This window comes from Xenopus laevis, chromosome 9_10L (genome assembly GCF_017654675.1).
Source record: "Xenopus laevis strain J_2021 chromosome 9_10L, Xenopus_laevis_v10.1, whole genome shotgun sequence".
In the NCBI taxonomy this organism is placed as follows: Eukaryota; Metazoa; Chordata; class Amphibia; order Anura; family Pipidae; genus Xenopus; species Xenopus laevis.
Genome location: NC_054387.1, coordinates 38276622 through 38296348, shown reverse-complemented (window position 1 = coordinate 38296348; position 19727 = coordinate 38276622). Strand labels below are relative to the sequence as shown.

Below are 19727 nucleotides of genomic sequence, written 5' to 3'. Positions count from 1 at the left end.
ATTGCCCTGAGCTGCCTGTATGGGGTCTGGAACATGGCTGATTGTGTTGGGTTGGGAGAGTGTATCCATTGTCTGTGTGTCTCTGGGTTACCATGCAGGGGTATAGGGCAGTGTTCCATTTGACAACAGTGCAAGAGGGTTAATGGCTGTGTTTGTCAGCATTTGGGCATAATAGAACATTGTAGAATAGAACTGCCAAAAACAGATCCCGAGGATAGTTATTGGGCTTATACTCAGTTTAGAACACTTTACAGTTGGTGGATCGCTTTTGGATTTTAAACTTGACTACTGGTTGCTCGGATCTCTCTAACGGTAGCAACATGGAACTAGCTTTAACCACGTACAACAACTCAATAATGAAAATCTTACAGTTATGGTTGGGGAGAGGCAGAATAGAAGCCTAATAGTTAAAGAAAATATCTGCAACATACTACAGCACACTAGAACACCCATTATATGTTTTTCAGGGGAGTAGGAAAAATAGATCCCTTAAGAAAGGATGTCAAATTGAGGTTTCACTGTATATCTGTGGGCCAGGAAAGAAGTTAGTGAAAGATAGTAGTGGCAGATCATTGACAGGGATGGGATAATATTAAACTGGTGACAGTAAAAGGATAGTCTGGAGTTAAAACCCACAGTGCATGTGCACTAGGCAGGAGCCAAATCCCTGCTATCCCACAGCCAGCTGAGCTTAGTTGGGCCCAGTCCCAGGTTTACTCAGGTTACAGCACCTTTTCCAGGGTGAAATTAAAGAAGGGTGGGGGGGGGAAGTAAGATGTGAATATGGTAAAATGAGACATAAGAGCAGCTGCACTCGGGTTCATAGAAACAGTGCTTTTAATACATGGGTACAATGTGTTATTTACAGCTCTGAGTTTCAGTTTGGTGGTGTTTAGTCCTGGAGGTAACTCGACTCCCGTATACTGGCAACACCCAGTCCATTGAGAGTGGATCTGAGCAGAGCGATGGCTGACAGTATTGGGGCTTAATGACAGTATGGGCTGCAACATCAAATATTGTGCAGACCTCATCCTGCTGAGGGAGAAGGGAAAAAAGCAGCTTCATTCCAAGCTCCAGGGCCACAGAGAAATGTGCATGGAATATGTTGATTGTATATACGCAGGAATACAAAAGGCTCACATTCAAGGACAGTAATATGAAACCACCCCACCGCAGTGCTTCGGCTCTCACTTTGGAAGGGGTGCAATGATGATGTTCCTGTAGCCTTTCACTGCTTTTAGGAGGTCACTCTCGAAATCCACTACCAGACTGAGCTTACCGGGTAGCTGGGGCATTAGATCAACTCTCACTTTGGCTTCCTGCCCAGGCTCAATGGGGCAATCACTGTGGGGGGAAAGGGGAGGCAAGTTACTTCTGCCAACTCTCCATAGCACATAAAGACAGCTGTAACCTCTAATGTACCCACTATATTCCTGCCTTAGTATGAAAGCAGCCATATTCACCCTCAGCCAGACCAATCAACATGGCAGCTCCTCTTCCCTCCCATCAGGTGAAAGCTTCCTCCCAATTCACCCCCAAATCAGGTTTTTGCCTACATTGTATAGTTAGAAATACAGGTACTTTGAATTGTATGTGCAGAACCCGCTGATGTTGCTGAAATGATCCCCTTTACAGCAATCATTCTATCATACGTACAGAGTTTGGACCAGTTGCTCTGCTGTCAGCCCGGCCCCCTCCACTGTGAAGCAGCAGCCTGTCAGTGGCTCGGCCAGAGGATTCTTTAAAGAAATCTCAGCCACCAGCTTCCTCTTCTGCTTGGGCTCCCCCAGAATCTGCAACAGGCAATAGCAGTCTATGAACAATATGGAGAATTCATTTGCCATTTCATTATTGAATTAGTAGACTTAGGGATAGGTTGTTATAGGAATTTTAGGGAGGGTTATAGGGAGGGTTATATGGAGCAATGGGAGGAGTTATAGAGAGGGTTATATGGAGCAAATAGGAGGAGTTATGTGGAGCAATAGGAAGAGTTATAGGGAGGGTTATATGGAGTTATAGGGAGGGTTATATGGAGCAATAGGAGGAGTTATAGGGAGGGTTATATGGAGCAATAGGAGGAGTTATAGGGAGGGTTATATGGAGCAATAGGAGGAGTAATGGAGGACTATAAGGAAGGTTTATACAGAACAAAGAATACTGTAATTTCCTTTAGATACAAGCTAACAAATGTACATTTCAGCGGCAAGATTTTTGTAAACCAAGCATCTCTTTAGAAACAAGTAACGCTTTGTTTTTATCGCATGAAAAAGATGACATGAACATGATGTATCCCTTTCAAAGTTCATTTCTGAATCTAGTGCGAAGCTGATGAAACAGAGGATAGGGGATGATTGTACTTCTTCCTTTCATAGGACTTAACCTCTGTGGGCAGTGCGTGGGCCTATCAGATTCCTGTATGTGAAGTAACTGCAGCCCCAGGAAGTACCGGGACCTGCTGTGTCCTGAAGATTAATGTGCAGCCTCAGAGAGACAGCCTAAAATAATAAACTGCAGTCCCATGCTTCCCATAAGGCAAACCAACAGCAAGAAATTGTGAGCGGCTCTGCTGAGTATAGTCAATTAAGAGACTATCGCCATTTATTTTAAGCAGAGTGGCAAACTAACAGCAGCTGGTTGGTGACAGAAAAAGCAGGTGCTTGGAAGAGTATGGCAGCATTAATGCTGGGGCCACGTAGGTGCCAGAGGATACCCAGGGTCACATAGCAAATAGTTCTCATAGAAATGGGAAGATTAACAGTGTTATGAAAGGTCAGAAGTTTCTTTTGGTGCCGGGAGCCCACACTGTTGAATGTCACACCATAGAATGCAGCAGTTCTATGTTCTCATAGAAATAGGGAATGGCCATGAAATAGGCCAAATGTTTAGCAGCATGAGGGCTACTGACACCTGGGCCCACCGGGACTTTTCATGTTATCCCAGTGGGCCAGTCCGACACTGGGGTGTCTAACCACCAAATAAAATGCCATCTCTGTCTCTGGGAGTGCAAACCACCCAATGCCAACCCAAAGGTTAATTTTTTATACAGAAGTATCCAATGTGGGAAATGAATGCGGTATCTTATGGTGGAGAGTTGTTAAAGGGATAATAGACCTGTACCACATGTCCTGTTTATATGAGATTAAGCAGACATGCTTAACATTGCACGCATTAGACAAGGTCATGTTTCTTCAGGCTGTCTTAGAACCAAAACCCACACCAGGAATCAGGGCAGCCATCAGGGGGGAGAGTTGTAGGGGGCCCTAAGGGTAAGGCCATGCCACTCTTACATGATTAGCCGGGCCTCCCATCTTTCTCTCATAATGTGGGGGGGGCCCTGGCCACCAATTCTTTTTTTCATGTGGGGTCCTAGCCACCAATATTTTTTAATGGGGGGGCCCTGACCACAAATGTTTTTTTATGGGGGGCCCTACCCAACAATATCTTTTTATTTTTTATTAACATGTGGGAACCCTAGCCACCAATATTTTTTTTGTTTTTTTACTGTGTGGTGGGGGGCGGACCTGTAGGTGGGGCTTGCGGTGGGTGCAGCCCAGGGGGCCCAGGAAATGTTGTCATATGGGGCCCTGCGATTTCTGATGGCGGTCCTGCCAGGAATGCAAGGAGCTGGCACAAGAGACAAAGGGCAAGCATGACACTGAGGAAACACAGCATGGAGCAAAGAATATCTCAATGATGGATATTTATATTATAATTATGTCTGCTCCAGGAAGAACGAGATTCATGGCACTAATAACTGGAATGTCCCTTAAGTGCAATGTTGGACTGGAGTCAATTGCCTCGCTGGGCACCACATATTCTCATATTGCCAACAAATTGTACTGACAGCTCCACCTAGGGTTGCCACCTTTTCTGGAAAAAAATACCAGCCTTCCTATATTCTTGCCATTTTTTCCTATTACCGGCCAGGCCGGTAAAATACCGGCCAGGTGGCAACCCCTAGCTCCACCCCCTGCCGGTGCATACTCCAATGTGCTTCAGCGGAGGGGCTTGTGGAGGTAGAAGGTGGGCAGCCAGGGGCCTAGCTTGATATTTTCCAATGGGCCCTGTGTAATTTGTTATGGCTTGTCTGCATTTTCAAGCTGTTGTACAAACACCCAGACATTTAAGGGGGTTATTTATTGAAGGTTGAGTTGAAAAATTTAGATTTAGAGGGTATTTTTCAGTCAAAATAAAAACTCAAATTTTTTTTTTTTTAAACAAACAATTTCTGAGAACCTGGAAATAGCTTAAATCTGAAAATACTCCAGCTAAAACCTGGTCGAGGTCATGTGGAAGTCAACAGCAGAGGTTCCTTCAACCGTTTGAAGATGTTGAAGATGCAGCTTTCATGATGTATAGGGTTTTTTTTGTAGGTTTTGTTCGAAAACTTGATCAATTCTGGGTTTTTTCTACCGAAAACTCAATTCATTTGAGTTTTCGGGTTATTCACCCTCGATTCACTTATTTGAGTTTTTTTCATTCAAGTTTTTTTGTCTTATATCAAAAAGCATTCAAGTAGCAAGTTCATTCGAGGTATAAAAAACCTCTAAAACTTGACCTTTGATGAATAACCCCCTTTGTCTCAGGTGCAGACTGGGTTTCAAAATAGGTCCTGGCATTTTAGGTAAACAGAGGCCCAAACAGCCCCCTACAGGCTCAATAAATAGTGACTGTCTATCACATCTTACAGCAGCCCCTATGGCATTTGCCAAAATCTACTGAGCTCAGTTTTTTTACTTTAGAACATATTGGGCTCATGTTAAACTGAGATTTATAGTGTCACTTTTAACATCCAGAGAAAAAATGGGTATAAAAGAGGAGAGGCGATTCTCACGCTCTGGGGTGGCTCCTGTGAAAGAAGGGGAATTCTCTCTACCCTCCGGGGAGCACAGATGGTTTTTTAATGGAAGAATGAGTCATCGTGATATTTCCACCTGTAAGGATATCCTTTAACTTGCCCTGCAGAGTTGCACTGAGGACATGCTGCATTGAATCATGGATATGTAGCTGCTGTTACTGGCTTTTGGAGCATGCTGGGAGTGGTAGTTCAGACAGAGACCACTGCACTAAATTGCCAACCAACATGCAAAACCACAAAAGCCAGCATCTCATATTATAGTTTAAAATGGAGGGATCATGGATCTGCAGCATCAAAGCTTCCCATTCCCAGTGCAGCTTTAAATGAAATACGTTTACCTTTATTTTGATGCTTGGATTCTTAATATGGATGTCTCTAATGGCCAAGATAATGTCCTTAGAAGAGTAATCGTACAGCATGGCTACCAGCTTGATCATGTTGTTCTCGGTTATCGTGGGGCCGTACTTCTCATACTGGATATGCAGAGGCACCCTCTTCTCTGTGATGGAAATCAAGGGAACAATCAGCCAAACTGTAAATGAGGGTTAGATCTGCTTTGCTGAGCAGCGTCATATTTCCCAAGATCCTCCCTGGTAAGGGCCAATTCTCACTCCATTTCTCATTTCTTTGCAGAACAGCATTAGGCAAAGAGTTTAAAGGTATCCTGTCATCGGAAAACATGTTTTTTTTCCAAAACGCATCAGTTAATAGTGCTACTCCAGCAGAATTCTGCACTGAAATCCATTTCTCAAAAGAGTAAACAGATTTTTTTATATTCAATTTTGAAATCTGACATGGGGCTAGACATTTTGTCAATTTCCCAGCTGCCCCCAGTCATGTGACTTGTGCCTGCACTTTAGGAGAGAAATGCTTTCTGGCAGGCTGCTGTTTTTCCTCAATGTAACTGAATGTGTCTCAGTGGGACATGGGTTTTTACTATTGAGTGTTGTTCTTAGATCTGCCAGGCAGTTGTTATCTTGTGTTAGGGAGCTGTTATCTGGTTCCCATTGTTCTTTTGTTTGGCTGCTGGGGGGAAAAGGGGAGGGGGGGATATCACTCCAACTTGCAGTACAGCAGTAAAGAGTGATTGAAGTTTATCAGAGCACAAGTCACATGACTTGGGGCAGCTGGGAAATTGACAATATGTCTAGCCCCATGTCAGATTTCAAAATTGAATAAAAAAAAATCTTTTTGCTCTTTTGAGAAATGCAGAATTCTGCTGGAGCAGCACTATTAACTGATTCATTTTGGAAAAAAATTTTTTTCCCATGACAGTATCCCTTTAATGTATAATGTATTTATGTTTTCTATTGTTTTAATTCCTCAAGCAGCTATAAAGGCTTCTCTATCTGCACGTCCAAACTGCACGTCCAAACTGCCACAGTCTCACTGGCAAACTGCCCATTCCACTTCCCACAGGGCTCTCTCATTGTGTAAAGAATCCCATTTTTATTTACTATTTTATTGCATGTGGCACATTTATGGCATCCTGAATGCCACATTTCTAAGGTAACGTCATACCTGGTATTTTCTCCACTACTGCCGGAGGAGAAAATGCCAATTTAGCCCTAATCCAATTATCTGCTTTATGTCTGCAGAATGTGACAGCAATGGCATTTGGCTAACACTGTGCACCTGGTGGATTTTGACTCCAAATTTAAATATGAGTGTTACAAAGAACCTTTCTTATTTGCTTGTGAGAACAGCCATATTGTTTGCCTAAGGTGAGGAGCTGATTCACAAACCTAAGTGCTAAATTGCACTAGTGCAGTTGCCAATAGCAACAAATCAGTAATAATGTTCTAACAGTCTGTGCAGTGATCCCTAACCAGTGGCTCATGAACAACATGTTTCTCCTCAACCCTTTGGATGTTGCTCTCAGTGGCCTCAAAGCAGGTGCTTGTTTTTCAATTCCTGGCTTGGAGGCAAGTTATGATGACATAAAAACCTATATGCTGCCAGTCCATATAGGGGCTACCAAATAGCCAATCACAGCCTTTATTTGGCATCCAAATGGACATTTTCATGTCCCCAACCCTTGTTACATTTGAATGTGGCTCATGGGTAAAAAAAGTTGGGGTCCCTTGTAGGGATGCACCGAATCCAGGATTTGGTTCGGGATTCGGCCAGGATTTGGCCTTTTTCAGCAGGATTCGGAATCGGCCGAATCCTTCTGCCTGGCCGAACCGAATCCTAATTTGCATATGGAAATTAGGGGCGGGGAGGGAAATCGCGTGACCTTTTTGTCACAAAACAAGGAAGTAAAAACATTTTCCCACCCCTAATAAGCATATGCAAATTAGGATTTGGTATTAGGCCGAATCTTTCGCAAAGGATTCGGGGGGTTGGGCCGAATCCAAAATATTGGATTCGGGGCATCCCTAGTCCCTTATCTACAGCAAGTTAAAAAATGAAAGTAAAGACCTAACTGGCTGCTCAAGCAACTTGTGCAGTTTTATTATACAAGGGTTGTATATATATATATATATATATATATATATATATATATATATAGATAGATAGATAGATAGATAGATAGATAGATAGATAGATAGTTATATAGATACACATACATACCTTTAGAAAGATCTGCACTCACATGGCTTAAGATAAAAAGGTCACTTTTATTGTAGAGCAAAAACGTTTCGGACGTTTCGGTCTACCCTAGGCTGTACAATAAAAGTGAAGTTTTTATCTTAAGTCCTGTGAGTACAGATCTTTCTAAAAGTATGGAGATGTTTTGATGATTGTTGCACTGGAATATATATATATAATGTAAGGGATGCGCTAGACTTGATAATTTTAGGTGTATTTTTCAGCGGTGTTGAACCTGGTACACAATTAACTCCAGGGAAGATGTCTTGTGTAAGGCTGGGCTTTTTTGCCAGCTTAGGAAAAGCCAGATAAATGGGTCCATGGAGAGAGAGCAGGATGGGCCCTCTATTCCAAGCTCCATTTAGTGTTTGCAGCTGCTCAGCTATAGGTAACTGCTTGATTAGGCTGCAGGTGAGCAGCAAAGAAAGAGGCGTAGGATTACACCTCTCCGGACATCTTCTTAGTGAGCCAGGCCAGAGGCTGGTGGTGAGTTGTATCTAGGGTTGCCACCTTTTTTGGAAAAAAATACTGGTCTTTCCATTATATTTATATTATATTTCCTATTGATAACATTGGGGTGAAGCATCATTTTTACCAGTCAGGCCAGTAAAATACCGGCCAGGTGGCAACCCTAGTTGTAGCCCTGGAGGGGAGATACAGCTGGGCCTAATGAGAAGCTCAGAATGTTCCAGAGTGTGGAAGCCACCCTGAATGGTGAGTCCCAGAGAGGGAAAAAGAATTGAATACACGTTGTTGAACTGAGTTATCTTTATCTGTTATCTTTGGTTGGAAAGAGTTTGCCCGAAATAAACCTGTGTTTTGCTCCAAGACGTGGTGTCCCTGATGCAGTTGCTCCAGATCCTACACCTGTCTGTCTGTGTGTGTGTATGTATATATATATATATATATATATATATATATATATATATATATATATATATATATGTGCTACCTCCAGTGCAAAACATAAGAATTGTGCCTATAGGGAGAGTCACGGATGAGTTCCAGTATATCCAACGTGAACCTAACAAATACATTTTATGGTGAAATCCTAAACTTTTTTTTCAATGTAATGAGATGATTATTTCTTAATTCGTTCTTTCAAGGGTCAAATGGGATTAAAATAATTATGCGTTACAAATAAGTTTAGGGGAACCATAAAATATCCATGGAGAACTATGTAGGCCTCCAGTTCCCTGGTCTAATTTGGTAAACAGCTGGCCTGAAAAGAATGATAGAATCTATTGTAATGAAAATGACTAAATGGTGGTAAGCACTTTCAAAGTATTGAAAATAATGGGAGTTGCTCCATTATAGTGTGCGACACAGAGAATGGCTGTTGTTCTATTGAACTGTATGGAAAATGTTTTTCTCCTGGCAGAACTGGTGGGAAGTGGTACTGCAGCTAAATACAAGTGATAAAGCAATCAATCCTCAGCCTCAGCGACTTCTGGAGAAAGCAACTCTAAAAATGGTTTTGGTGGGTCTTTTGCTGTAAGGGGCAGTTCCTCCCTTTTAATTTTGAGTCCTCATTTGACTCCTAAAACTGTATTCTAAAAAGAGTCTGCTTTGCCCTTGGACCTGCTCCAGCTATACAGCCAAACGGATATTGTTTGGAACATTTTGTTTACAGTATTTCTGTAAGGGAAATTCCAAGGACTCGTGCTGACTTGAAGTCAAAGCATGAGACATAAAATGAGAAATTAAAGGGTATAAAATATGCTGAAGCCCCATTGTAACAATGTTGGAAATTTAGTATTAAAGGTCTCTTATTGGTCTTACCTTCCTGGGGCGGCAATGTGAGATTGAGAAGGTCTTTCATGCCACATTCTGGTCCCACTTCTCCATTGTAGCTGGTGGTGCGAGCGCAGAACATAAGGCGGCACTTTTTCTCATCCTCTGTGTTATTAGTGATCACAGCAAAAACATCAAAGTCAGAGCCTATGTTCATCCCCTCAGAGACTTTAATCTTGATGGTGACATCGAGAGGTTTTTCCTCTTCTTCTTCTGCTTCTACAAATTGTTTGTTGGCTTTCTCAAACACACGCCTTTCATCTTGTGAGCCTGGAAGGGTAAAGTGTTATGAGCGAGAATGTTTAAGCAATGTTCCACCAGTTGCAGGTGTCTGTCAGTAACTTTTTCAATTGCCTCCAGAACAAAAGTTGCAAACAGAACAATCTGCAATGTATTTGCAACATAATTTCAGAGCAGAAGACAATGCTCTATTTAAGAGTTGCATCAGCCCCTGCCATGTGTAGGGTGCAAACAGCCCATTCAACCTTCAAACTATTTGTAAACTGGTCTCACAGGTTGAAAACTCCTGTTTTAGAAGATCTACCTGGGTGATGGCATCTAAGGATACTTTTTTTGTCCTTAATGTTGGTTGTGCTATCATTTTTCTAACCGGCTAAAGCCATGTATGGGGGCCTTGCCAGATTAAAATGCGAGCCTCACAGTTTTGTCTGGCCTACCCTAGATGATGTTATCTAAGATGTTCAAGTCAATGGTGCCAAAGGTGTTCAGTAGGTTCTCAGTAGTAATCAATGCTTTTACATAACATTTTACAAGTTAGTGGTACCTAAGGTGTTCTAGATGATTGTCTCTCAGTAGTTATAGGTGAACTTATCTAAGAGTTAGTGATATCTAGGATGTTTTAGATTATTCGTTCTAAGTAATTATAGATCATTTTATCTAAGATGTTCAAGTCAATGGTGCCAAAGGTGTTCTAGATTGGTTCTCAGTAGTTATACATGCTCTTACATAAAATTACAAGTTAGTGGTACCTAAGGTGTTCTAGATGATTGGATCTCAGTGGTTATAAGTAATCTTATCTAATAGTGGCCATACACGGGCCGATAAAAGCTGCTGACAGACCGAGTTGGCAGCTTATTGGCCCGTGTGAGGGGCCCTCCGATGGGCTTTCCTGATCGATATCTGGCTTAAGTCGGCCAGATGTCGATCGGCAGGGTTAAAAACCAAGTCAAATTGCGGGCATATCTATGAGCACACTATCCGACTGACTGTATTGGCTACATTATGATACTATTGTTGGACCCTAGAGCGCACGATCGGATCAGTCTGATATCTCCCACCTGAATGTGGGCATATCGGGGAGAGATCTGCTTGTTTGGCGAAATCGTGTGTGGCCACCTTTAGAGTCAATGATATCTTTGATGTTTTATTAGTTCTCAGTAATTAATTATCTTATCTAAGTTGTTCAAGTCAGTGGTACCTATATTGTTGTAGTTGATTTGGTTTCAGTAGCTATAGATAAACTTACCTAAGATATTTAAGGCAATGGTACCTAAGAAGTTCTAGATGATTCGTTCTCAGTAGTTATAGATGATGTTAGGTAAGGTGTTTGAGATGGACCTGACTAAAATGGAAGGTCACTTACCCTCAGGGTACTTGTAGTTGTGAGTTATGTCTTCTCGTTCATCTTTTCCAATCGCTTTAGTGCTGATATTCTGACCCACCAGTGAAATAGAATGGGTTTTCTTGACAGATCCATCGTTCTGTTGTACATAATACATCACATCTGCATTTACCTCCGCAAAAACAAAGGGGACATCATATTTCACATTCAGGTCTCCTTCCTTCACAGCGTTCACAGGAGCCGGGCCACAGCAGTATGTTCCTGCAAGGGAGAGATATCTTGTCAGTGTATAGAAAGAATTGAAGGCAATGCCAGGCAATGCCAGCTGGGATACCAGGCAACCTGGCGCCCCCCCCCCCCAGTGCAAGCGCAACCAAGGCAGTGTAAGTATAGGGCTCTTCTGCACCTTGCGCCGTTTGGTATTCCCTAAATTGCACATGTGAATTCTGAACAAATAAGGGGGTATGTGGATGCCTAGGTGCTGCCCCTCTTGAATACAGAGTGAACGCCTGCACCTAGAGTGCAAAGTGTATGGTGCAGGGTGCAAAATTGCATAAACACCTAGCAGTTTGCTCCCATCCTGAACTTTGTAAATAAGAATATCTAACAAGCACAAGAACAGAAGATATCGCTAGTAAGCAGCTCTTGTTCCCACCTTCACTTTTCTCCTGTGGAGTTGGATCCACAACCTGCCATCCATTGTAATCCTCGCCCAGATCTGGACGTGCCATCCACACCTCCACCCAACAGTGGTAGTTCCTTGAGGGCACGAGAAAGAAAACAGAAAAGGATTTTCAAGGAGAAGCAAGTAGTCCTCTTCATGATATCCAAGTGCAGGTTAAATATTGAGTTGGCTTTGGTGTACAATGTGATGTGGTATTGATATCATAATGGGATAGATGGTGAGCTGGTCTATATATATGTGGATAGGTGTAGCATTAATTATTCATATCATTAACTTTTGCTGTGGTTTGGCCTTATTATTGTGGGTTCTGAGCGATGGCGGAGACATGTTGGGCAAAAATATCCAGGAACTCACTTCCTCACCAGATTAAGTCTTTCTGCTTTGACTGCCTCTTCCCATGTTCATCCAGGTACTGTTCAATTAGGAGGTTGCTGTTTGTGTCATGTGCTGAGTTGTAGTTAGTGATGACCCGGGCTGGAATTCCCAGGCACCGTAATACTATGGGAAAAATAAGAACCCACTGAGAGTTACCATGTTGCTTAAATGGAAAAGATCGATTAAGATCAGACATAAGAATAGCCCAACGTCTACCAACAACCAACATCTTGATTACTAAGCACTTTCCACTCTTCCACTCACTCACTGCTCACCTGTACATGCCACAGCAGCAAAGACCCAACACTGCCCATATTTTACTGCCTGGCAACCAAATTTCTTCCAGCGGCGTAAGATTGCGACACTTCCCATCCAAAACATGGGGCTGACTCCATCATCATATTTGTTATCCCAGCGTCCATAGAGAACCCCTTTGTCGTCATTACAGTTCACCTACAATATATAACGTAAATGATTTACATAAGGGAAGGGGCAACACAAGGGGTTTGTGATATTAAAGAAGCAATGTACCCATATGTTAGTGCTTGTACCGAAAATATGTTTTTCCTTTGCATTTGGTTCTCTTATAAAGAGCTAATTATTATGGCTTCATTGTTACCTCCTCCATGTGTCTCAGGCTTACAGATAAGGATGTGTTCTAAGTCTAGTCTGGTGATATAACCTTGTCTGCTCCTGCTTCTAAAATTGCTCTGACGAACCAGGGCGGTGGGCCTTAGTGTAAGCTATAAGTTCTGCAATGATACTGATCAGTACTGTTTGATACCAATATCACATTAAAGAGCTCTATAATGCTCACCATGGCACTAATCACACGACTGATATACACCGGGTCGTTCCGTCGGGAGCAGTCCCGGTTGGAGTCATTTAGGAACTTGGGGCTGGTATCTAAAATCTGAAGAGCAATCTCCAAAATCCCATCTTCAAACTAAGAGAAAAAGAATACAAAGGATCAATAGAGGCCTCAAATATGTCCATTGCATGTGATATTTTATTAAGACACCAGCAGAAACATGTATTTATTTATGTATTCAGCAGTTGGGTAATTAAACATTAGTTGAGAATTTCAGAACGAATGTCAATATTTTAACATCCCCCCCCCAAACAAAAATGTAGACATAGAAATTGTCTGCTGTCTACGTCATGCCAAAAGTTCCTTTTGAAGTGACCACTGAGAAAGCATCTACTGTCAGCACGAGTTCCATGATCTTAACACATAACAGGTGGAGCCCATTTAGAATGTGTTTATTTATGGTAACCCTATCGCCATGTGGCAAGATTCAAATTCCTTAGTTCAGTCCTCTTCAAAGCTTTGACAACTAAACACCAAACAAAGGGAAAATATACCCCCTTTTTTTGCTCATTCAGAGCATAAACACTATCTGAACTTCCAAAAACAAATATAAATATATTTTTACAGACACACACACCTGATTCCACATTCTAAAGAAACTATGATAGTCTGTTCCTGAATCATGGGAACCTTTTTCCAACCACATTTAGGGTCACAAACTAATGCAACTCCTCCGTCAACTTGCTCCATTGTGAAGTGATGGATTCTGGGACTTGAAGCCCCTCTGCTTTCTGAAGGATCTGTCCACCACCCACTATAGAAAGTCTTCATATCCAGGAATCCAGCAGTTCACAATGGTGAGAGAGATGTTAGATGACTGAAATGGTCCCTGCAAGTAGAGGTAGACTATTGTGGTGGTATGGCTCTGCTAGGGTTGCCACCTGGCCGGTATTTTACTGTCCTGTCCTGTAAAAATGATGGTTGATCCCAATGTTATTAATAGGGAAAAAAGATAAATATATAGGAAGGCTGGTATTCCTAGCCGCTGCATAAAAATAAATGTATATTTATTTATGGAAGTCCGGATCATGTTTATGCTCCTTTTCTACATATGCCCAACTGAATGGACTCATGCTACAAGAGAGGGAGGGTGTGTGTGTATTTTCCCTTTAACTCACCTAATAGTGGATGCCTGAAACACTTTGCATAAAGGGCATGGGACAAGCATGTTTGGGGAATTAGTAAAAACCTTCTCCCTAGAAGGCTTGAGTTGCACATATGGCTTCCATTTGAACACGACGCTGCATATGTATGGTCAACCAAGAAGGACAAGTTACTACAGAAATACACTATTATTGGGATAGATAAAGGCCACCCCTCTAAACCTAAAGTAGGATGGACTTGCTATGTTTCATCCAAATGGAAGTATAGAAAATGATCTAACTCTGTAATACACTTGTATACATTTATCAGTAAGTCCTTGGCTAATGATGCCAGCCAGCTGAATTAATTCGGTTCCTATCACAATCCCATTCTCTGAGGGTGATGAAAGCTCAAACTGATCTCTCCATATTCCCACAGAAACAGGCGTCATAAACTATTCCAACAACATTACCGGAAACATCTTCAGTTCTGTGAATCATTTCTACACCATGAATCAAAAATTTCTGAAATCCCAGCTCAGATCCTTTTATGGAATAAGCATAAAAGCCTTCTCTTCAAATGGTAACAACAAGGAACCCCTTGCTGGTCACAAGCTGATACACTAAGCAGAGACAGAATGAGGGAAGGCAGCTTCAAGCTCTGCGTCAGGGAGATAAAGACACAAGGGTTGGCAGACAACAGCAGAAGGGACTTTGATAAGAAGAAAGAGATGTAATTAAAGGGGTATAATGCAAAACGGAACTTCAGTTCGAGTGCTGTTAATAACAAGCAAAGTGAAGCAATTGGCCAATGTATACAGATGAAGCCACTTGGATTTGTGAGTTAAATGCGTCATGACTCAGAGTTAATTGAAGAAACTGTGTTATCTAAAGTTATCTTAACTCATTTAATGCATTTAACCTTTTCATTAGCATACCAAAGCACCATTGTTCACAATGGTGAATGCTTTAATTAGATGGGATGTTATGTCACAGTTTTCTGTGTTAAATGAGATAAATGGGATATCTGTGTTTAGTTATTCTGTGTCAAACAGACAAACCAAAGTGGCTGCATCTGTAGATTCAATGTACAGATCGCTACCTTGACAGGGACTATAGTCTTCATGAAAAGCAAGCAGTGCAGGGACAGTTGCTTCCTTCATGGGGCATTGTAGATTCTTTCAATATCTTTTAAAGGGGCATCTTATTCTTACGGGTCCAGCATACCAATAATACATCTCTGTGTACCATTCTTACCCAAATATTTGTACCCCATACTAATATATAGAATAGGCACTAGTAAAGTTGCACAAGGCAGCTACTGCTTAGGCGGACATTGGAGAATAAATCCAACTGCGAGGAAAGGGATTCTGGTTTAAAGGAAAGAATGACACACCTGTCCAAAATTCCAGGGAACATGATCAGTTGAGTTCTTTGTCCCTTGGAAAATGATCCCATGCTGGCATAGTACATATTCTTTTCTTTCGTCTTTTTTCTCCAGGTATACAGAGTCCTCTGAAATGGGAAACAGCAATGAGTTCTGAGCCTCAAGCATACTGAAGTCACTGGTTCTTAAATCTGCCCCTTCCCAGTTGCAGTTTTTAAGAATATTTGTATATCTTTGACCCCCCCCCCATAGATACCATTCTCCTTTTTTTCCTACCTGGGCACCATGGGTTGAACAGCAGTGTGAAACTTCCAAGCTGGAAGCTGGATCCTTGGTATTCAGTGGAGGTCTCCAAGCTGAGGTTATAGTAGCCAATGCGGGCATTAGGGGGCGAGGTGATAGAAAGAATGACTGTGCCTCCATCAGTGCTGTTGATAGCTGCGCTCCATGCTCCATCTTGCAGAGCATCCGAGACTGGGAAATTATTACTGGTGCCTGATTCTTCAGAGGGGCATGGACCTGGAAGAAAGACTAACTAGTAAAACAACTTATTTCAATGCCTGTCACTTTCATGAACAGTAAACGGAATGTTGTGTAATGTTCATATTTTGGTGGGATTTTGGTTAGAGTTTCCCTTTAAGAATGAACAGCATTTGTGCTTATCATAGGTAGATTTAGTTTCACCTCTGAGAACACCGGAACACTGCGTCCCCTATTGTGCTTCCTGACATTGTTCTAGAGATTTAGGAGTGAAAGGAAGGAGCAGGGACAGGAACTGTTCCCTAATTTACCCATTGGTTAAATAAATCAGTAACCACAATGGAATGAGATCTATTCTTCTCCAGAGGCTAATTAATTTGGGGAAGGTCTTTCACTGGCCTGACATTCAATGTGCACAAGATTTACTGGACTTGTATAACAGGTTGGAGGTTCAGACTTTCATTATCCTTTACAAAAATGAGGAATAATGATAAAAGTCTAGCCTCAATTGACTTCTTTCTGTTTGCTGGAGATACTGACCCTAGCAACCAGGAATTTTAATGATATATTTGGTATACATTTATTATTGAAGGGGCTGATTTATTAAGCTTTAAATCTATTTGGATTCTGCTTTTTGACACCAAAAATCCGAAACAGTCTCTGAAAAAAAAAGTACAACTTTTTTAGGATTTATTGCCCAACAAAACTGCGACAATTCCGAATGCGAAAAATACTCCAGGTAAAACCTGTCGAAAATATGTAGAAGTCAACGGCAGATGCCCTTTTTACAACTGGGACATCTTTCTGGTCATCACTGGTGATGACTCAAAAAGTTGTGGTTTTTGTGACTTTTCTGGGACTTTTCACATCCATACTTTTTTTAATTTGGATTTTTTTAACAAATGCTACATGGCAATGTAATCAACGACACTGTATCTAGTAACCCAAAGGAATCAACCAGGTGTTTGCTTTCAAAGAGGTGACCGATGCTACCTGCTGATTGGCTGCTGTAGGTGACTAGACCTGTAGCAAACATTGCACTTTATTACACTGTCCCCTTAGTTGATATGTGTTAAATGGTGATACATGAGAGCAGCAGAGAATGCAGCAAGTTATATAGTTTTTGAATTACTAGCCTTTTTTCTGACTCTCTCCAGCTTTGGGGGTCACTGACCCCATCTAGAATAAAATGCTCTGTAAGGCTACAAATGTATTGTTAATGCTAATTTTTATTACTCATCTTTCTATTCAGGCCCTCTCCATCACCCTCTACATTAATGATCCCCAACCAGTAGCTTGTGAGCAACATGTTGTTCAACAACCCCTTGGATGTTGATCCCAGTGGCCACAAAGCAGGGGCTTATTTTTGAATTCCAGGCTTGGAGGCAAGTTTTGGTTGCATAAATACCAGGTGTACTGCAAAAGAGAGTCTACTGTAGGCTGCCAGTCCACATATCTGCTTTCAAATAGCAAATCACAGCCCTTATTTGGCACATTTGAATGTGGCTCACGAGTGAAAAAGGTTGGAGATCCCTGCTCTACATCATACTAAAAGTTAATATAAAGGTGAACTACCCCTTTAAGCCATGATGTTGGACGTAATCTGTTATCAGTGGAATGGAACACTAGTTTTATTGTCTGCATAAAGAATAATAATAAGGTTGTACCTGTTATAGCATTGAGTGACAATCTATCCACCCCTTCTTCATAGCCCCGTGGGGCAAAGTTCAGGGTTATTTGAAAGGGCTGGCCTCTCCGGACAATCAGACGCTCGCAGCTGGCTTCTGCGGTTCGGTGACTGCGGTTATTTCCACTACAGTCCAGGTCAAAGCTCTCCAGAAACAATTCTGTGGAAGCAAAAGCTCTTATTAATCATATGCCATACCCAAGTGCCATTCTTATTGTAGTTGCAGTGACCCATGCAATCTGCGTGTGGGTGTTTACATTAGAGAGGTTTTCTGTAATTAGGGCCAATCAAATTATATTACAATAAAAATGTGTTATGGGCAATAGAACTGAACTGCACAATGGTTACAGTTGCTTGAAGGAATTAGGCTTTCCATTGTTTACAGCACAGAACATCTTAAATAGAAATGAATAAGACTAGTAATAAAATCGAACTCATTATATTTTTAATACATTATATCTTTAATACAACGGATCTATTTCAGTGTCTGAACAATATTATACATCATGGTAAATTAAGGCTGGCTCCTGTTAAAGCTGGCCCTAGTGTATGTGTGTACCAGTGAAGAAGAAATTAGATTGTAAGCTCTTCTGGTTCAGGGAATTTTGTGAATGATTAGACATTCTCTACATAATGTGCTGTGTTATAGCGGTATGGGACCTGTTATCCAGAATGCTTGGGATCTGGGGGTTTGCGGATAAGGGGTCTTTGTGTAATTTATATCTCCATGCCTTAAGTCTTCTAAATAAATATCTAAGCATTAATTGAACCCAATAGGATTACTTTGCCTCCATCAAGGATTAATTATACCTTAGTTGGGATCAAATAGTAGTTACTGTTTTATTATTACGGAGAAAAAGGAAATCTTTTTTTAAAATTTGAATGAGATGATTAAAATGGAGTCTATGGCATATGGCCATCCAGTAATTCGAAGCTTTCTGGATAGCGGATTCCTGGATAATGGATCACATACCTGTAGCTAAACAATAGATTAATAATATATGATAGCTAACAGGGACAGCCTTCATGACAGGTATGTGTATGACCAGTTTCTAGAGGGAAACAGTTCTGGTCTTCGTGGGATTAATTGCAAACACCTCCATTGGTAAAGATTCACACAAACTATATGGGGAAAGAATATTTCAAAATTATTCACAAGGGCTCAGCAACCCAACTTCCTAAGCCACTTCCTAATCCATTCTGGAAAACATAAATGGAAGCTTATCCCTTCTTAGGAGCAGTATATTGTCACTTTAAGGGACTGAACCCAATATTGAACACGCTTGCACTGAGAATACAGACAGTCTGTGAATGTTAAAAGCTGGGAATACTCAATTTTCCAGTTATGTCATTGCACAGTGGGAAGAACAACATGTCACACCCACAGGACTCAAAACACAAACACATTTCTTTCTACACTCACTTGACATGAATTATTTCCTAGCTGTCACGGTTAAAAATAATATCCTCAACGCAGTCAACCCTCTGCACCCCATTGTGCCAATCCTCTACTCTGTATTGTGCCAGTCCTCTGCTACCCACTGTAATAGTTTTGTTCTACTTACTGTGCCAGTCTTCTGTCCCTCCTTTGCTAGTTTTCTACTCCCTACTGTAACATGCCTGTTCCCATTGTGCCTATCCTTTGCTTCTCTGTGCCATTCCTTTATGTCATGTATTTTATAATGTAGAACTACTATGCTCCTCACTGTGCCTGTAGCACGATCCCTCCTGTGCCAGTCATTTATCCCTATTCTAGATCTAATTGTATGGAGCCTAATATTTAACCTCTTGATCATTGTGTTTCTGCAAAAAGTCTCACTTTGGATTGGGGGACTGGTTTGTACACCTTAAATGCACAACTGTGGCTAATAATAAAAGGCAGGCAATTTTGCAAAGTATTAGTGCACTTCTATTTTTGCTGTGATATTCCTCTGCTCATAACTGTGCTAGTCCATTGCTCCCCATTGTTCCAGCACTTTGTACCTCTCTGCACCAGTTGGTTACTGCCTGCAATGCCAGTCCTCTGTCCCTTTTATTTACCACCTGCTATGGCATTACTCTGTTTTCCCCATTGCCAGCTCTATGTTCCCTGCTTTGCCAGTCCTATAAGCCCCTCTATGACAAGTTTTCTACTTCCATCCTTTTTAGACTAGCGGTGTAACTGTGGCAGTTTTTAATCCCCCATATCAGTATTCCGTTTTTCATCTGTCTCCCCTTCCGAAATTCCTTTCTGCTGTGATATTTCAAAGCACTTTACAACATTCCTCTTAATGGAACATTTGAAACCTCACAAACCATCCCCCTTAATAGTGTTTTAGACACTTTAGGCAC

General features: G+C 41.5%; 1 protein-coding gene across 1 annotated transcript in view; it reads right to left on the bottom strand.

Annotated features, from left to right (window-relative positions):
- Positions 1 to 819: 819 nt before the first annotated feature.
- tgm2.L (transglutaminase 2 L homeolog) overlaps positions 820 to 19727 on the bottom strand; it is a 23677-nt gene continuing 4769 nt past the window's right edge. The window contains 12 exon segments of the mRNA NM_001091941.1: positions 820 to 1344; positions 1657 to 1793; positions 5197 to 5357; positions 9236 to 9517; positions 10851 to 11090; positions 11485 to 11588; positions 11877 to 12012; positions 12165 to 12342; positions 12707 to 12835; positions 15239 to 15357; positions 15506 to 15748; positions 17377 to 17556. Coding sequence (NP_001085410.1) covers positions 1188 to 1344; positions 1657 to 1793; positions 5197 to 5357; positions 9236 to 9517; positions 10851 to 11090; positions 11485 to 11588; positions 11877 to 12012; positions 12165 to 12342; positions 12707 to 12835; positions 15239 to 15357; positions 15506 to 15748; positions 17377 to 17556 — 2066 coding nt within the window. The 3' untranslated portion in view covers positions 820 to 1187.